Source organism: Coturnix japonica, chromosome 9 (assembly GCF_001577835.2).
Source record: "Coturnix japonica isolate 7356 chromosome 9, Coturnix japonica 2.1, whole genome shotgun sequence".
Lineage (NCBI taxonomy): Eukaryota > Metazoa > Chordata > Aves > Galliformes > Phasianidae > Coturnix > Coturnix japonica.
Window position 1 is genome coordinate 7,900,449 of NC_029524.1, and position 19,666 is coordinate 7,920,114.

The following is a 19,666-nucleotide window of genomic DNA, read 5'->3' on the forward strand; positions in this document are numbered from 1 at the left end:
GCTATAGGTAACGTTATGTGTATATATGTTCATATATATGTTAATAGTGTCATCTGAAGGCGTGGTGACGGACCCCCCCCACACACCCCCGGAGCACAGCGCTCACGCTGCGGCCTACAGACACCACCATTGCGCATGCGCGCCGCCCGCCTTCCCTCACTAAAAATGGCGGCCAGTCCGCACGTGAGGCATCGGGGGAGTCGCTTCCGCCCTCTTTGTGTCACGTGACAGCCCGTACGGTGGCCCGGTGGGGTCAGTCCGCCCGGTGGCGGCTCCTCACCTGACGGGTGACTGAGGTGCGCTGCGCTGCGCCCATCAGCGACACCCGCCCGACTGAGGCAGCGCCGGGGCAGCAGGAGGGACGGGCAGGGTAAGGCCGGGCACATTGCGCTGTGTGTGGGTGAGTGCGTCTGCGGGGCCTGCGCGGAGCTCCGCGCTGTGTCCTCCAACGTTTCCGGTAGGTTTCTGTTACGGACAAGGGGCCGCGCTCCGTGCTGCCGTGTGGGCTGTGCGGGATGATCGCACTGAGGGGGGTAACGGACCGCAGGAGTTTGGCGCCTGTTGGGTTCAGCTGCACCTTGTCAGTTGTCAGAGCCACGGAACGACTGTGAGAGCTGCTGGGCTCTGTAAATGTACGGCTTAAAATCCTCGTTATGACTTGTTAACATCTTCTGAAGCCTAATGCCCGTTACAGAAGGCAGTATGAGCGGTTACGTTCCTGCTGGGCCCGGTTGGTTCTGCTGCCGAAATCGCACTGTTTTCACTTGTGGGGAGCGAAAAATAGGTTAAGAATTGAAATCAGTGTTGGGAAGTGGGTAAGAGCAGGAGGATACTGAGGTAGTATCCTATTGTGTGTGCTGTGTGCATTGCCCAGCAATTACAGCTCAGCTGAACCCGCAGAATCACAGAATGACCCGGGTTGGAAGGGACCTCAAGGATCATGTAGTTCCAACCCCCCTGCCTGGCAGGGCCACCAAACATACACCTTTACTAGATCAGGTTGCCCAGGGCCCCGTCCAACCTGGCCTTGAACACCTCCAAGGACGGGGCATCCACAACCTCACTGGGCAGCCTGTTCCAGGGCCTCACCACTCTCCTAGTGAAGAATTTCCCCCTAACATCCAACCTAAATCTTCTCTCCCAAAAACCCACCCAGCACTGTTTGGTTTATAAATAGTGTTTAGAATGGCTGTTCTGCTGCTGTCATTTTTTGTGTGCAGCTGGAAGGCAGCAGTCATGCTGACTTGCAGACAAATCAATCCCAAACTTCAGGGGAGCTGCACTGTGCAATAACAGCGCTGCAATGTAGTGATGGTTGATGGCAAACATCAGAGCTGTGCTGGTGCTTCGGAATAAGGAAGCAAACAAGCTGTGGAACATCTGTAGTCAGGTGATGAGAGGCAGCTGTTCTGTGTGCTGCCTCCAATAGACAGAATGGGGGCTTTAAGGTCTTAAAATTGAGTTCTTTGTGTTCAGCTTTTTAAGGCACATGCACAGCAACAGATGTAGCCCTGCTGTCAAAAATAGCAAAAGAATGTAGCTGTAATTGTATTGGCTAGAAATGCCCTTTTGCCAGAATAGATTGCTTCATTTAGGGAATCACTTCAAGCAGTACCAATAAAAGATTTCTTGCTGGAATAAGCTGTTTCCCGTAAATGGTTTTCCCATAATAACTGTATTTGCATATTGTGTATGTGCATATATGTATACAAATACATATCCCTATTAACTCTAACTGTAGAAGTAACCAGTGTCTTGGTCTGAGCTGTGCTACAGCTGAGGCTCCCAGCTGTTGGCTGCCTGAGGTTTCTCACAAGTGAGGCTTCTTGCACTTCACTGTTTCTGCTGGGAGCTGCTCTGCAGCCTCACTCAAACTGTGTCTCTAGGGTTTCTTTTTTAACCCAACCTACAGCCGCTGTCTCTATCGCAGCCACTGACGAGGTCCGTCAGCCACTGCCCCCAGTGAAGATGTTCTGTCAGCCATTTGGGTTCCCTTTCTAGCCCATAGATTCCACCAGTGATCCCTTTCCTGCTGCTCTGCCCACGTAGCTCTAGGATTTCTTTTTCTCTCAGTCTTAAACCAGCCATTCCCACCTCTCAACCAGACTCACCAAGCAAGCAGTTACCTTGGTCTGCATCTTCATTATGGCTTTCCAGTGGCTGCCCTATTAATTATTTCATCACAGCCCAGTTTCTAGGAAATTCCTCCACTGCTTCCTTTGAAATTCCCTCCCTATTCTAAGAAAGCGTAGGCATAAAAGGGTTTGCCAATACTTTTAAGAGTATCTCAGCTATTGTTCTCACTGTTCAGTGTCTGCTCTGCAGAAGTAAGATTTTCATTTACAGAAAGACTCCGAAGTGAAGTTTTTACAGGATTGTTTGTGATGGGGAATGGCTTATGAATGTGTTTAGTTTTCAAGCATGATTTCAAGATTGGACAGATTGTTGTAAAGGAGCTTTATCCCAAAAAATAAAGTGAGGCCAGGATGAGTGACAGCAAACACAAGGCAGCTGCACAGGTCAATGCTGCTTTGGTTTCCATACTCCTCCGTGCAGCTTCATGAGGCTTTGTCTGCTTTCTCAAATACTGGCACTCTGGGTCTGTGTGAATCCAGGTTGATGTTTTGATTTCTTACCAATCCTGAAGATGTACCCAATGTTTCTTTTCCTTTCCTACCAGCCAATGAAGAAAAAGTGATTTAAAAAAATGAAACCAAAGCCGCCCTAGAAATTCTACACATAACGTGCAACTCTGTTTGAGGATCCCTGGCGTAGCTTTGAGGGTTACGTACAGCTTCACTTTGTTCTCTCACTGCTTTCCACACTCGGCTCCTTGTGATTGAACTTCCACAGATGTTGTCAGATGGTTTGTTTCATTACATTTGCTCACTGAGGGTCTTCTAACACTTGCCTAGTCATCATAGTGGAGATGTCCCTTTCGTTGTTTCTCATTGCTTTTGTATATTGTTGTTACAGCTCGTGGTCTCCTTTTGTCAGAATGAGTGGGGCTGCGTTCCCGTCACCGGCTGCTGAGATGGCAGAAATCAATCGCCTTCAGTATGAGATGGAGTACACTGAAGGAATCAGTCAGCGCATGAGGGTCCCAGAGAAACTCAAAGTGGCTCCTCAGAATGCTGACCTTGAGAAGAGCATCCCAGAAGGATTTCCAAATGCCACTGTAACTATGCAGGTCCCAGAGCGGATTGTAGTGGCAGGTACGTCTGCGTCTCAATATGGTAAAGACAAGCCTAAATTTAAATCCTCCATATTTCTGGAAGGGCAGGAATGTATATTTAAAGAAAAACTTATAAATGCTTTCCAGTTTTCAAACAGTTGTTGCTCATTGACTTAGGCCTAGAGAGCACCTCAAACTTAGAAGATGCTTCATGAAGAGTTCTGGTTTAACTTGTATTAGAAATAGCTAACAAATGAAACTTGCTTTCTATTAACAACTGATGTTCTTGCAGGTGATAGTGAAAACATTCCACTTTCCAGACCTCCAGACCTTGACCTCCTTCAGTCTACTCCATTCAAACCACTGGCATTGAAAACTCCTCCCCGTGTTATTTCTCTCAGTGATCGACCACTAGATTTTTTGGACTTAGAAAAACCTCCACAACAGACCCCTCAAAATGAAGAGGCAAGTACTTGTTTTGCTTTTTACCTGGTTGAGAATCTTTGATTTGAACAGAGATTTCTCTGTTGTAGTGCAGATCTATCTGGTGCAAGCTAAGTTAGGAAAATGCAAAATGTTTTTGTAAGCACTTTAAGTTCTAACTGTGACCTTTAAGTTCTATAACTGACAAAATGTCTACAGGTTTTAATTTGCAGTTTTGTTATTGGAACATGTAGTGAGATGCTTTAGACATGTAACTGAAAGACTCTGACAGGTGATATAATACCTAGAGTTAGTGGGTTTTAACAAAAGTCTAAAACCATACTTTATAGAAGCATGTGGCTGTGTCATGCTGATGGGTGATGTGTAATTGACATCTTACAAACTGGAAAGTACTAGTGAAGTTGTGTAAGCTGTAGACTTGCTCATACCTGTGGCATCGGGTTGTATGGATAGATAACAAAAGGATGGCAGTGAGTCTCCTCAACCTTTCTTCATGACAGGGGTGCTCTGGCCTTATCATCTTTGTGGCCTTCCTCTGGACTGCTTCAACAGCTACAGTTTGCCTTTGAGGACTGAACTAACTTAACTCTCCAGTGCTAAGCTTTTAAATCTCTCCTGGAATTTCCTGCCCTTTACCTCCCTCTTGCTCCCCCTCTTGTGCAGGTTCGTTCAGTGGGAAGACTGAAGAGAGAACGTTCCATGAGTGAAAATGCCACTCGACAGAATGGCCAGCTGGCCAGAAATGATTCCATGTGAGTAAAGCAGTGGGGTACAGGGACACAGCTACAGCTTTACTATATAGTTCTTGTGTTCTTTATCTCCTCGTGTCTATTTATTTTTACTAAGTAATGTTTTTTATGTGCTGCAGTAAGTATATAATTCTGAACACTAGAAAGCCAGCATTTTTGTTCATTTCTATGCTTTTGGTTCAGTGAGGGTTTTTTTGGAGTTCAGAGGCAGGAGTGTTTGTGGGCACACAGTTGTTTCACGAGTTATTGTGAATTGCTGCATTAGGAGATTTTTTTTCAGTTTCTGAACTGTTGTAGGGTTTTTTTCCTGAATTTTTGGGTTATTTGCTCAAAGAAATGGAGTTGTCTGCATGAAAATGTTCCCCGTTGTTGCTGTTGATATTACATAATGTTTTTAATAGACAAAGAAATGTGGTTATTTTTCATGAACATGAGAGTAAGTCATTTTTCATTGGTGTTTGTATACGGCGTGGATTGGGATCTGTGAGTGTGCAGCATCTTTTGGGACAAAAATGGCAAGTAGCATTTAGAACTGGGAACTTCATTTACTGATACCATCAGAGGCAGCAGTCCTTATGGTACTTTCTAAAGACATGCACAGCTATATATTCCGATTAGATACAACAGTCATTTGATTACTCAAAGTATATTCTGAGCAATGGCACCCTTCCACTTGGCAATAACTTTTTTTTGCACTGTAACACTTAATGTTCCAGGATATGTGTGTATTGATCAAAACAATTCCTAATATAGCTACCATAAGAAGTGTTGCTTTAATGAAAGGATCTAAGATGTGAGACCTCCCAATGGCATTCATCTTATATCGGACAAATGAAGACTCAGTAGCACAGTTACTAAACCTCTTTAAATTTGGTTTAGGAAATAAGCACATGACCCACTTAAGGTCTACTTATTTTTAGTGTAAGAAAGAAAAAAATAAAGATTAAGTAAATTGTGTCCTAGAAATGCCTGCTCTCTTGTATTTACAGCAGCGGTACTAAGAGGTATAGAGGTACTGTATATACTGCATATCTACCTGTGAGTTAACTCGTCTAAAATTGGTGAAATGTATTCAGATGCCTATTCCAGGAATTACTGTTTTCCTTCTCTTCCTCCAGATCTTTGTGGAAATTCTGCTGCTTATCTTCCGTATCTTAATCAGGCTTTTATACAAGCTCATAGATTTCACATATCTAGGTACTCAACTCTACTGAATTTTAAGTTCATTGGGCTGGCAAAATCCAATTCACACCCATAAGCTCCTCATCAGTGCAGTCTCCAGATGTTTTAGCGGCCTACTAAGTGTCCAAGTTCCCTTTGACATTGGTCATCCAGTTAAATGACATTGGTCATCCAGTTAAAATATGTTGGACTGGATATGCTAGAACTTCGTCACAAGAATGGCCTTCAAATGCCTGTTTGATAGTTGGCATTCAATGCATGCAGGAATAGATTGATGGTCTTCATGTGGTGGAAGCTGCTTGTGAAAAAGTTCAGCACTATTATGTTACCAGCCCTGCTTTTTCAATCCTTGTTGGAGGAAAAACTGATGGTGCAGGAGTTTTTGCAATTTCTTGAAATCATTTTATCCTTGCTCCCAACATTTATTTGCTCTCCCTCTTTAGAGAGGGCTGTGTCTGCCTAGCCAGCAACGTGGAAAACCAGCAAAAGCAGCTCTGGATGTATCTCGTCCCTGTGAGATTCCTCATGTCTGAATTTCTTCAATCTAGAAATTTAAAATTTGCAGAACTCACCTGTGTGCTTTACTCTATGTAGAATTACTGGTTTAAAACTGTTATTTGCCATCATAATTGCTTAATCTATTAGCAGACCTTCCAAGAGGCTTGGCAATGTGATATGAACCTGATATCCTATACATTTAAGAGGGATGTGATGAATGAACTAATTAACTGCTATTTTGCACAGCTCAGTTTATCATACGCAAGAGCCAGGAAATTGTGACACACCTGGAGATGAGTTTTCCTGTCCTGATGCTTGTGTTAGTACTTGCATAATGTTAAATCCAAGTTCTTTTATTAAGTTTTTCCAGCCTTCTGGAAAAATTAAATAAACTTGTATTTTTTTTTCTTATCCTCTCAAGTACTTATGACAGAAGTTATGCTGGGCCTAGTGTAGAGATCATCTGTTCTGGTATCACTGAGATTCCTAGGAATTGCTGCATTTTCTGCCATCATTGCTGCTTTTGATTCAGTGAGGTCCAGAAAAAGAAATCGCTTTCAAAATGCTGTGGCATTCATAGCAATTCTGAGTCTGTCATTTCTGCCTCATTTAGCTCATGTCAATCTGCAGGTGGAGAATGCAACTACAGACCTGGCTAATGCGCAGGAGAGTGTTCTATCAAAGCATATTGTGACAATACTGTGTTCAAGGTGAAATTTGGCTTTTCTGCCTTTGTGTGAGCCGTGCCTTTTGCACCCAGTACAAAAGGCTTGGTATCTCTTGACTCTTCTCCTTATCATTTAGGCCTATAGGGCGTATACTGCAAACCACAAAAGAAAAATGTAAGCTTTGTGGAAAAAGTAGTGATTCTGTGAACAAAACCAATATGATAACGTTCTGTTTTCACTGTGGTAGCCACTTAGAGATGCTGCTGATGTGGGTGTGCAATGCTAGCAAACAAACCTGCTTGATGTTAATTATGCTACCTCAGATGGTGCTGATTATCACATAGCTTGTAGATTGTTATTTCTTTTAGAGATTCCTTGGAAATGTGATTAATTTCTTCTAAATTTCATTCCCTTATTGATAATACATCATTTACATAGAGAAATTATACTAAAAATTCATTCTTTGCACTACAGAAAACTTAAGTCTATTTCTGTTATGTCTCATCTTTCTTAAACATTTAATTCCCTTACCTCCTATAAATAATATTTTTCTACTGTTGTATAAATACACAAGAAAATAGCTGTTCTTCATGTTCTTGTCTGCAGTGTTGGCTGCTAGTTTTACCTTTGCTCTAATTATTACAGTGGTACAATGCAGCTTCATCAAAACTGGCTTGACTTTTAAGTTGATTTCATGTTTAGGTAGTTCTGCAATAAGTGTTACAACAAAGACCAGCACCTTATTTCCATGGGGTTTTTTTGGAGTTCACATCTTCATAGGAAACACAGTCCCGTCTTTTACATCCAGTTTGAAATTACATCAAAGATTTAATTCTCATAAAAGTTGTTCTTTTCTTTTGTCTATTTTCCCGACAGACAGTCTGCTCAGTGCTGTCCCCATTGAAAAGGCACATCAGACACTGTTGTGTAAGAACTTTATCTACTTAGGAGGGAGTATAATACTCAAGTTTTAATCTGCAGCAGTATTGTCTGTAGACAAAATATTCAGATGTGCTGTGCAAAATTCCAGCTCCTGACCTACGAAAGTGACAAGATGTTCTAGAACAGATTGAGTCAAAAAAGTTGGCTGTGCTCCTTGCCTCTGTGTTCTCTGTATGATACAGATAACGTTTTTTTTCCCCTCTTGTTTCTTGGTTTCTTTCTTTTTTTCCCCCCCCCTCTCACTTGTCATCCACCTGCATGCATTTCCAACCGTTTGTTAGGAGTTTGTTTGAGTCAGTAATTCTCAAATGCTGAAAAAAAACCTGAGTCTAACAAGTGGGCATCTCCTTGTATGTTAACTTTCTATCTATTTAGCAATATTAACAGCTCTTTAAATGGTATTTTAATAAAAGGATGCTTACTTAAGAGATTACAATTATTATTCAAGGTGGCACAGATCAGATACTGTCCCAAGAAATAAAATGCCACGGTTCCAGTCACCTCTTTCGACTAAGGATTGCACGTAAGCCAACATGTTACCTGGTATATGGAAATCAGGAGTGTGTTTAATTATGTCGCTCTCTGCAATACTAATTTTCAGACTAAGCATCTGTAATTTAGAATATAAAATTGAAACAGCCTTTGCTACACTGAATATGTGGGTTTTATTTCTGTTGCATGCTTTCTTTCCCAAATTACTTACCTGGATGAGAAATGCAGGGAGGAAGAAGTGGTGGCAGAAGGAAAGGCAGAGCTTCAACTAACAATTGATTTATTAAAAAAGCTAAAAAACTTTAGTTTTGTTCTTTGGTTGTGATTATCTGGAGAATGAAGCTTTTTCTTGTCCATTGCTAATCAGTGTTGAATGCAAAGGTTCCACTGTGAATCAGAAGTAAACAAACCACTGACATTGGATCCAAATGAGCAGAGCGTGTGATTTTGTTCTTTCTTCTGCTCCTGCCTTTTCCTTTGAACTCTCTAAGGAGATGCACTTTTCTATTTCATGGCTTGAGGAATCCTGCTTGTTCAAGTTATGGGGTAGAAGGTTGTGGTACACATATCTTTAATGATAATACAGCCTGTGGCTAAATCTAAACTAACTTCTAATTTAATTCTATTTACCCTTATTTGATATTCCTAGACCTAAGAGAAACAAAATCTGTGTATATCTCACGCTTTTTGAGAGGGCTTTGGGGGTGTTACTGGGAAAGTAGGCTGTTACTGAACTCCTTCATAGTAATTTCTGGACTTCACGACTCTTTGGTTGTGAGACAAATCCTGAAATTTACTGGTGTTTTTAACCAGAAAGTGCTGAAACAATGAATTGTCAGGGACTTAATGGGAAAACTGTTCAGAAATTTTAAATGAAATTGTGTGGAAGATGAAGAACATTTCTCTACCATTTTAAGAGATAAGGGTATAGCTACAATTTCTGATAAGTAGTCTTGTTAAGTGTAAGCGTTAGAGAGTTATTTTTGTGTCATGTTTGTTGGTTTGTGTATCAGATGTTTACTTAATTACACTGCTTCTCTGTGGTCTCTGATGTAGTCCAAGGGACTACTGCATGCTTATAGATGAGTAATCCTGAAACAGGAGCACAGAGGACGAATTCAGCTTCATCATTGAGCCCCCACCTCCCATATTCCCTGACTCTGAGATCTGAGTCCTTTATTTAATTATTGCCATTTTCAGTCAGAAAGGAAGAAAGATATCTCCTAAACCGTGGACTTCAGAAGGATAACAAAATTAGCAGTAATCCTTATGGAGAAAATGTGAATAATTTAATGTAGCTGTGCAGTTCGTTTCATGTCTGGGGGGAAATATATTCAAGTTAAGAAATTAATTTTTCTCTAGTTAAAAGTACTTTGGAATGAAGTGACCTCTTGAAGCTGCCTATAAGCCAATGAGCACAGAGTAGCTCAGTGAATTAGGAACTACCTACTTCTGCAGTCTTCTTTTTCCCTTTCCCTTTACTGTACACTTTCTACATGTGACTTCTAGAGAATTATGTGTAGTTTTGGTTTTGTAGTTTATTGTTTGTCATTTTTCAGTCTCTACGTAATACTTTGCAAAGAACATTACTAGGTTATTTACGGTAACAGTATTCTGGACAATGTGAATTCTACTATATTTTACAGTTTGCCACGTGTTTATATGCTGTTACTTTTTTAAAGCTTTCATTCTGAGATGATGAACAAGGAAAATTACCCTTAATATTAAGTCATTTTATGACCTCAAGCCTTGAGCTCTTTTTCTCTTTCCTTCAAGCTGGTAAATCTGTACAGGAATAGAAAATCTCATGATTTTACTTCAGTGGCAGAATTTCCCTGCTTCAAGTGATTTATTTATTTTTTCTACTGTCTGTTGGGATTTCCTGTGCAATTGAAGAAATAAATTTCTCACTGTGACCACTACTGTTGGTGGCAAAATAGAAGATTCCATCATAAATATAAAAGAGAAATTAATTCTACAACTCATAGAGAAAATGAAATACAGAAAAAGAAATGTTTATTGTTGTTTCATAACTTTTGACTTCACTTACTCTGCAGCAATGTGATGAGGTACTTGCACATTAGGTAGTAAATAATGACTGGTATCAGTCTCTGCTGTCTTTGCATGTCTCCAGAAACCTGAGATGGCTTTAACTGTTCTGTGGTTGAAGTGACAACTGTGTCACTTGAATTTTCTTTCTTACTTTTGTAATCTTGCTGCCGCACAGTCACAAAGCAGCACTATTCAAAACAGAGCATTAAAGGGATGTGACCCACATAGAAATTATCTGCATTTCAGACCCATTTCCAATTGTACTTTGATTAATTTCATAAAAATGCCAACAAAAGTAGAAAGATTGGTTTTCTAACTCTGGTAATGCTGCCACTTCTATTTTGCATCAACAGGTCGAGGTGTGTTGAAATGAGAATGTTAATCTTGGAATAGAAACTATCCCAAGATTTAAAGGGTACAGTCACTCACACTTTGTCTTGCATTTATGTGTTAATATAAATCAGAAAGTTAACAAAAGTGACTTCCTCTTTAAAAACTCACTTAATTAAGAATCCCCGATTAAAATGAAAGAAAACCTTGATGTTTGAAGAGCAGTGTGGATAATGTCAGGTTGAACTTGAAGAAAAATGACTTAATCAAATGCTGTTTATCAAAATTTGCTTCTGCCTGGTAAGGATAAGGTTTGTATAATGCTTTAAACCAAAATGCTCATCCTTGCATTGCAATCCCCTGTATTTTTTGTAAGAGTCTTGTTTGTTTCATCATGGCCAAAAACTCAGACTGTGTAACTTGTCCCTGGGTTCTGCATTCTGTGCTGGAAGGATAGCGATGGCCTTTAAACATCGTTCGTGTGCAAATCAAAATGCTGCCTTGATCTTTAGTCACAACATGGAGAAAAAATTCTGTTAGGGCATCTCTGAGGTTCTCCTTGCTGAGAAAACTTGAGCTTTTAAAAATACTTTCTCATTGGCGTCAATGAGGACTTGACTGCTGATTTCGGCAGGCACAGAATTGGCTGAGCGAGGGCTTTCTAAAACTATCCAGTGTAACTCATCAGATCTGTATATGTGCATATAGTTCACAGTCACTTACACCTGGGATTTGGGGATGCCGCCTTATAATGCTGGGAGGAAGGTAAACTGAAAGCGAGCGCTAAACACTTTGCAATGGGTTCTATCTGAAAAGTTTTGTTGTTTTTTAATTAAAAATCTGACTACAGTATTTCTCTCTTCATTTACTATGCTTATATGAACAGTGTGACACCATCAGTGCAACAGGCTCGTGTCTGTCCTCCCAATATGTTGCCTGAAGACGGAACTAATCTTTACTCTGCTCGTGGCATTTTATCGTTTATCCAGTCTTCCACACGTAGGGCTTACCAGCAGGTCTTGGATGTGCTGGATGAAAATCGCAGGTGATTGGTTGTCACTGATTCTGCCAGCTTCTGCTGCTTCCATTTTTATTTTCTCCTTTTAGTGGAGTGTGGTTTATGTTTACATAATAATGAGATGAAATGATTTGCTTTTGCTTTCCTTTGCGTTCACTATTCACAAGCAATATTTGATTGTCCAAAATTCACATTTCAAAATGCTTCAGGTTATTGAAATGCAGCGTTAAAATTTCCTTCCAAACAAAAACAGTAGGAGCTAATCTGTGACTGGTTGGGATTTCTAAGTTGTTGGGATTTTTTCTTCAATTAATGCTTGACCTTGAACCTGCAAATTTATTAACCTTATCTACTCCTTTTCTATTGGTGAGTAATGGTGCGAATCAATAAGATTGGGTTGATGTCGCCATAAATCATTTAAACAAATGTACAGCGACTGGATTGGTTACTGTGCAGGGTACTGGTTGCAGATGCTGCTTTTGATAATGTGCTGAGACTTCAGGCCCTGTCAGTTTATATAATGAATACTTATCTCTGGGTGGTCCATGACTGATGGTGACCACTTCACTGGATCTTGTGAGAACTTGGGGGAAATTTCCAGCTTTCCAAATTGGCACCTCCTGTAGCTCACCACATTCAATGACAGGGCAGTATATCAGAATTCTTCTGTCTGAAAGTAACAGCACTGTGTATTGTGCTGAAAGTCCTTGTTAAAACATGGACTGAAATTCTGGCCCTTCCCTCAGTCTGCAAAGGAGCTAAAAAGATTTACCCTGCCTTCCATTAGGCACGTTCTTGCCCACATTTCCTTGGATTTTGCATATATGTGCACACATTAATATGTACACTTGTAATTTCAGTCATCAAAATAATTCTAGGATTCAAAATGCTTCTTAATCTGCGTTACTCCTGGCTTGGCCTTCTGAAAAGAAACAGAAAACTGGTGTTACACGCCTGTCAAGCAATATTACCCCAAAACTGAATTTATCAGTAAGGTAAAAGTGTATTCTTCATGGTTGGTGGTTTAGATACCCACCGTTACTCTACAGCCAGCGTAGGAATGTGAAATTTGGATGATTCACTTGCATGGTTGTAAAATGTTTTTCATTTTAAACTGTTTCAAACTGCAGCCTGTTCTTTTGCTCTGTGTGATGTGTTCTATCTCAAAGCCTTAACTGTTTTAAACTTTATGCTAGTTATGAGAAGAGAGCTTTTAAAACGAACAAGGTCTGACTCATGCTATTCACTGGAATTATTTCTCACTTATTTCATGGCTTGCTTTCCTTTGTACAAAATGTTTTCAAGATTGTCTTAGCATCCACTGAAACTGCTAATGGTAGGTGCTGATTACACTGCTGCAGCTCATGAATTGTGCCTAGTTTGGTTGGCATTGCTTGCATGATAGATTCTTCAGATGGGCAACGATATAATGATCACTGTTTACGCTGTCTGTTTACTTCTGCACTTCCTTCAGCTTGGACAAGGACAATAGGTCAGTTTTGCTTTCCAGTTCTAACCCTTTCTCCATTTCTATGGGACTAAAAACTGGTCTATTAAGGCTTACATGCTGCAGGCAACCAAAAAACTGCATTTAAGGATATTTTAGTAATATCTTAAATAAATCACAGGGGGGAAAATAATTCAATCAGATTTTAAAATAATTGTACTTTATCTGAGCTATTCTTTACCTCTTGAACCAATGACTTCACTGTTTAGGAAGTATAGAAATTCATTGCTATCTCCTTTTGTTTAGATTAGTGCTTTCTAAAACGCCTCTGTCCTCATTAAGTGCTGGACTTCACCCATGTAGTCATTTCCTGAAGTGTTACAAGATCACATTTTATGTTGAGGAAGTAACTGCAATCTTCGTGATAGAAATAACATAGGGTGCAAGTTAAGATTGTCCAAGTCCTTACATGTGAGTTTAGATGAGAGTAATGTAGTTCAGAAGCAAATGAAACAGAGCTGCAGATGTGAAGTAGCCTTGCTTTGTTAAGTAATCACTCGTAGCGCTGAGGTGAGCAGGGAGAGCAGTTTTTCCTACTCACTGATGCCTCAGTATACAAATCAGAACTTCAGAAGCTGAGCTTCTTGCCCAGTTCACTCCTACATCACGTCCATAAAGTCCTAGTGCTGATTCTTATAGCTGCTCTGAGATTTCCAGAGAAGTTTCAAAGTACAGTGAGAAGTCAGCATAGCTGCTGCCCCCAATGAACAAAGAATTGCTGGCCTCAGTCACGTGCACACACAGGTGACGTAAGCTGGACCAGGTACCTAGATTATCCATCTCTTGTTTTCCTGTCAAACCATTTGATTGCATCATTACTGTGGTATTTCCATTGATTGCTCTGCTCTAGTGGAAGAAGATAGACCAGATTCATTTGGTTATTGCATTATTATGTGTTTTACCACCGTTATTAAAGTACCTTACTGTGCATTCCCTTTGTGTTTTAGGCTGCCATTGTATTTGCAGTGAAGTAGTTAAGTGCTGAGCATACTGACATTATGGCTGCTTCTGATCACTTTTTAATGTTTAGGTTGGAACTGCCAAAAGCAGCCAGAGGACTGAAAGTTTGAGGTTTAGGGTTTTGAGGGTTTTTTGTTTGTTTGTTAAACCTTAAGTTTACCACAAGCTGCCACAGAGGCTCAGAGTACAGAGAGCATTTGGGAACCGATGGTTTCATTACACAATATCCAAATGTTGCTGGCCTGCATTAGGTAGCGTGGGAGATGAGTGCGGGATACTGGCAAGCTGCTGTTGGCATATTTGCTCATTACAGTTGACTTTTGTTCACAGAGAAATTCTGTGACCTGTTCTACAACTGCTTTATGCTGAATTTCTTATATTTTCTCCAAGCATTTAGTGATAGCATCTGTCCAGCAAGACTTGAGACTAACTGAATTATTTCTCCCATTAAGAAACAGGAATACCATTCTTTGAGAACTTGAGGAAGAATATTCTTTAATTATGGGTGTTGGGATTGGGAGCTTCTGTTCTATAAGGTGCATCACACTGGCTTTCACTTGTGTGCCTTTCATTTTTCCCTTGCAGGACTTCATTTTTAGTTTTATGATATACATAGCAAAGTGCTCCGATTGCAGAAGATCTGTTTAGAGTAGGACCTCATCCCAGTACTGTGTACCGGGCAGCTGTTTGCTGAGGCTTCCTAGACCCTCAGTCTTTTAATTTAAGCAAGTGGTTGTGATGCTTTTGTGCAGCACTTGGTCATTTTCAGGCCAGCCCACGGTGTTCTCCCACCCATCACAGCTGTAAAGATCTTCACCCCTAGGTTCTCTTCCCCTATTGCTAATTTTAGAGGGTGGTATATATGTGGGTTGAGTGCACAGTACAAATACCTGCTGCTGGCACTGGGAAAATGGAAGAAATCGTTCAACAGCTTGAAATGCTTTTTGCAGTTTGTTACACAGCATAGGTGTGGAACTGCCTCGTTACCAGAGGTACTGAAATTCCTGCTGTCACTGGCATCAGAACTTACTGCTGATGTTCGTGTCTTCTGTAAATTGGGACACGCCAACTTCTTCCTGACAAAGTGGTGCTTCTATAGTTCTAACAGCTTGGGAAGCTGTAACCTTTTCTTGCCCTGTGCCTAGAAATGAAAGGAAATAAACTTGAAAGAGCAACAATGAAAGGGATGCTCATACCATCTACTTGATGCTCTTAGTCACTTCTTACTGCCTCTCCTTTGTAGCTGCATATGGTCCTTTAGCCTGTAGCCCTTGTCGTCTGATTTATGTTTAGCTTAGATGAAGAAAGAGGGGTTTCAGGATTTTCTTTCCTTTGAGGGAGGAGAGAGTGATTTAAAAGGCTTTTATAAACCTGAAAGGCGTCTCATCGGAGGAGATGCTGAGGGCTCTTGGTTTATCTAGTTTGGAGGAAAGGAGACCAAGAGGCGACTGCATTGCTTAGCATAGAGAGGGAGGTGCTGAGATCCTTCTGGGAACTGAGGACAGGATGTGTGGAATGGCACAAAGCTGCACCTGGGGAGGTTCAGTCTGAACATTAATGAAACTGCTTTACCATGAGGGTGGTCAAACAAAGGAACAGGTTTTCCTATGGAGGCGGTTAGTGCCCCGTGCCTGTCAGTCTTCAGGAGGCTTTTGGGCAGTGCTCTCAATGGTTTGTTATGCATTTCTTGGTTAGCCATGAAGCGATCAGGCTCATCAGCTGATCAGGCAGTTGGACTGGATGATCTTTGCAGTCCCTTCCAAGTGGCATGTTCTGTTCTGTATGTGTATAGATGCTTCTTTTCCTGGGGCTTTGTTTTTTTTTGGAGGGCCTTTTTAAAAAATATGAGGTCTCCCACAGTGTTATTCTTATAAGGCTGATAACTCCTCCCAAATCTATTTCCAACAATTCATCTTCCACAAATGAAGCTTTCTCATCCAAAATTTACCTACATACACTTAGTGTTAATTAAATAGAATAAAATAAATAGGCATTGCATAGAAATATATAAGTGGAAATATTGTGATGTTCCTTTGTTCTGTGTGTTTTACCTCTTATCTCTGTTTGTCATTTCCCATTTCTGTCTCCTGTTTTCTATCTGCAAAAAACTGCTGTAGGCCAGTGTTACGTGGTGGGTCAGCTGCTACCACTTCCTCTAACCCTCATCATGACAACACCAGGTAAAGATTTTGTTGTTCCTGTCAGTCACAGTCCGCTAGTTCAGTGGATCATGACGCTCCTTCATATCCCCCCTCACATCTTGAGGTACTTTAGGCCCTTATTTTTTACCATCCAAGATACTTGGTGTAGTAGATAGAACAGCGCTGCAGGGGAGGATTTAAAATGACATGAGCATTCTGCTTGCAGTGCCTCCTGTTTAATAGTGGTTGAGTTTCATATTGTTATTGCTGAGAAGTTGGCCTTGCATCATGTTATTTTTTTCCAGGCGTTCTCAGTAACGTGCCTATGAGTGTTAGTGGCAGCTGGAGGTGTTTCTACAGCCATTGTGTTGGCAGACTGACATCACTGCAGCAGAACTGGATGTAAATTTGAGGTCACAGTCAGGATTAAGGAAATTCCACATTACTTGTTCCCATTTCACACCACGTTTTTCTGTTTTCATCAAAGTGAAGATAAGATTTATGCTTGATTAAACACTGGGTTCACACAAGTGATTCTTTAGCTCTAATTTGGGAATTGATATCTTAAGGGTCGCTCACTGGTGTAATGCCCCAGGGCTTGTTTGGAAATGGGCAGAATAGCAGTGATATACTGTGAACCTGTATTAAGTTCTTGTGACTGGAGGGACGTGCCCATATAATTTAAATGATGAGCCCTTCTCTCTTTTCCCAAGAGCTGGTGGCAGACAGCTCCACTATGCTATGTGTGAGATTGTCCTTTATGTTTTTTCCCCACATCACTAAGGGAATGAAAACACAACTTCAGTCTATTTAATTCTGCCTACACTGAAAGAACTGTAAGTAGTAAACAGCAGAAATTTTAGTGAAGTGAATATTTTGTCTCCTTATGGTAAGAAATTATTAATGGCCCCTCCCTGTGTGCCCTTCAAACCTCCAACAACACCGATCAAAACCAAATCAAGTTCCTACCGTTTATACATTGTTGGTCGAGGATCTCAATGTTATTTAAGTCCAAACTAATGCAATTGTTATTTAGAAACAGTGACTCTTATTTAAAAGCAATATATTACTGAAAAGTGGGGCACAGAAACATTGAGAAATGGCATGTTAGTGGTGTTAGAGGGGGCAGAGGATTATATATGAGCTGAGGGCACTAAAAGTGATGGAAAAACACATGATGCAAAAGAAGTATCTGCATTTAAGTGCATTCTGCAAGTTTAAGGAGTTCTGCTTGAATTCAAATGTTAGTCAGAGTTAATGGTTAACTCTCTGTCATTAAATGCCGAATGTTCTTTAAGGTGTATTTTGTTCTGCATTTGGTAGCTTTGACGTGTACTTTTGTTCAGCATTTGAAACTGTTGTCAGCATTTGTTTGTATGTCCTAATGAGAAAGCTATTAATATTGGAAACTAAGACTTCAAGATAGAGACAAACTCAGCAGTACATACAGCATAAAAAACTTCTTTTACCTGTTGATTGTTGGAAAGGAAGCTGGTTAAGAAGTAGCATTTGGATGATCAAAACACATTATATAGCCTTTCTGCCCACTCCCAACTGTTAGAAAATGTGTGTATTGAAATAACTTATCCTGGAGTTAGAATAAAGCTTTATCTGAAATGTTACGCCAAGAAAACTGAGGTGTTTTGAGAACAACCTTCTTTCTAAAGTGTGTTGAGTTCAGCAAGCAGTGACAGCACTTGTCTCTGTCCTTCACCTAAAGTATTAAGGTTATTGTGACTGAGATCACTGATCTCAGTAGGTAGAATATTTGAATAGATACTGAGCACAAGAACCCAGTTCATTCCAAATCTTCATTTGGTCAGTTCAGATCTATTGCAGATCTCTTGCACCTGTCGTCTTGTAGCTCAGGCAGTTTTCAGCATTCACTAAGCAGTGGAATAAAGAGAAATAGTGTTCTGAGACCAAACGATGCTAAGTGTGTCTGTGTGGAGAAATCCCATAAATACTTAGATGTGGAGAACAGTGCACTCAGATTTAGTCAGTCACCCACTCCATAGATCTTCATGCTTGATTCAGTCATGTTCCTATTGAAAGTACGTAACTCAGTAAAAGCTAAAGTGTCTGAGAGTTCTTCTGCCTATTGCCACCAAAAATACATCCACTAGAATGTTCATGAAATGCAATGATTGCTGAACTTTGTATGGATGAGACAGCTAATGGATCTCTTTAACCTGATAGGTACGGCCTTTCCAACATGGATACCACGCTTGAGGGAACACCAGATGACATGACTGTTGTAGATGCTGCTTCCTTAAGAAGACAGGTATGTAAAGCATAACAGTTGATAATATTAAGGAAAAACTGTAATGGTAAAATGGGAGAGCAGGTTGTCTGCTGTAATATAAAGTTATATAACAGGTGTGTTGAGGTCTGCTATCTGTATCCCTGCCACACTGCCTGCACAAATCTGTATTGTTCTGGAGGTCTGGAGAGTCCAGCTCCATTTCTGCTCCTACTCAGCAGGGGCAGCAAGGTTAGTAATTGAAGATGGAAAGTTACATAAACAGGAGTTTAAAATCCATCAAGCACAACGCTAATTCTTAATTAAGCTTCTTGAAAGTCTGGCAACTTTATTAAAACTATTAAAAGTGTTTGTTTGTTTTTAGATCGTCAAACTTAATCGGCGTCTCCAGCTTCTGGAAGAAGAAAACAAAGAGCGTGCTAAGAGGGAGATGATCATGTATTCAATTACTGTAGCTTTCTGGCTGCTCAATAGCTGGCTTTGGTTTCGGCGCTAGGCACAGCTCTGAGAGATTTAGTAGATCAAAATACCAACAAAATTTGCAAAACTCTTTGTTTCTGTTTCTGAATTGTAATGCTGTTTTATAATTCATACACTGGAAACCTCCACCACAGAAAAAGGCTGTAGAAACTGCGGTGTTAAAGGGACACCTCGTTGTTCAGTTATGCTGTATTTAATAGATTCGCATTGTGAATACTCGCAGTATCCTCCTTTGCATGCTTCAATGTAAATACGGATCAGCTGATTTTGAACTGAAGCTTTGTGCAATGTAAGGAGTGTCCAACAGGAATAAAGGCTGGATTTTTGTTGTGGTTAGGAGGGAAAACCCGATCAAATTGGGTTTGGAAGAAACATCAACACAAAGGAATAAAAACAAGGTTTTATTGATCTGTTGTTAGTGCACATCACGGCACTGCTGGTTCTCCTTCAGTCTCACTTGTATCAGAGCTGTGCCGTGCTCAAGGAGTGAGTCCTGTTTCATGAGTATGTTCCTAGTTTAAGGCTGTTCGGGTCAGACAATAAAAGGTCTTTGCCAACATGCAGACTGTCCAGAGGTGTGTAACATGTTTGTTTCTTTTCATTTTAGCTTTCATTTTGCAGATGTTTTTTCTATAAAATACATTTTTAAGTGAGTCGGGCTGTAATCAAAAGATGATGGTGTACGAGAGCCCACTGCAGTGTATTTAATAAAACAAATAATTTAAAGATGTGTTTAAGATTATTTTAATTAACTGTGAGGGTTTG

At 40.4% G+C, this 19,666-nt stretch overlaps 1 protein-coding gene across 13 annotated transcripts; it reads left to right on the forward strand.

Moving 5' to 3' along the window:
* Positions 1–223: 223 nt before the first annotated feature.
* On the forward strand, positions 224–19,627 carry MFF (mitochondrial fission factor). Of its 13 annotated transcripts, none has more exons than XM_015871375.1 (10): positions 224–370; positions 2,977–3,215; positions 3,468–3,640; positions 4,283–4,371; positions 8,107–8,181; positions 11,419–11,577; positions 13,025–13,042; positions 16,135–16,197; positions 18,358–18,442; positions 18,786–19,627. In XM_015871375.1, exons 2-10 carry the CDS (start codon positions 2,999–3,001, stop codon positions 18,915–18,917), a joined length of 1,011 nt encoding a protein of 336 aa, XP_015726861.1. In that variant the 5' UTR covers positions 224–370; positions 2,977–2,998; the 3' UTR covers positions 18,918–19,627. The 13 variants fall into 13 exon arrangements, with proteins under 13 accessions (XP_015726861.1, XP_032302508.1, XP_015726865.1 ...); XM_015871377.1 differs by lacking the exon at positions 224–370 and adding an exon at positions 436–457; XM_032446616.1 differs by lacking the exon at positions 224–370 and adding an exon at positions 609–632.
* The last annotated feature ends 39 nt before the right edge of the window (positions 19,628–19,666 follow it).

What these genes read in the sequence shown, in the direction of transcription:
- MFF (XM_015871375.1), top strand. Translation starts at nt 2,999, where the DNA reads ATGAGTGGGGCTGCGTTCCCGTCACCGGCTGCTGAGATGGCAGAAATC. An exon ending in CTTTCGACTAAGGATTGCAC is followed by an intron (nt 8,182 to 11,418) that starts GTAAGCCAACAT and finishes TTATATGAACAG; the next exon opens with TGTGACACCATCAGTGCAAC. An exon ending in CTGCTTCCTTAAGAAGACAG is followed by an intron (nt 18,443 to 18,785) that starts GTATGTAAAGCA and finishes GTTTGTTTTTAG; the next exon opens with ATCGTCAAACTTAATCGGCG.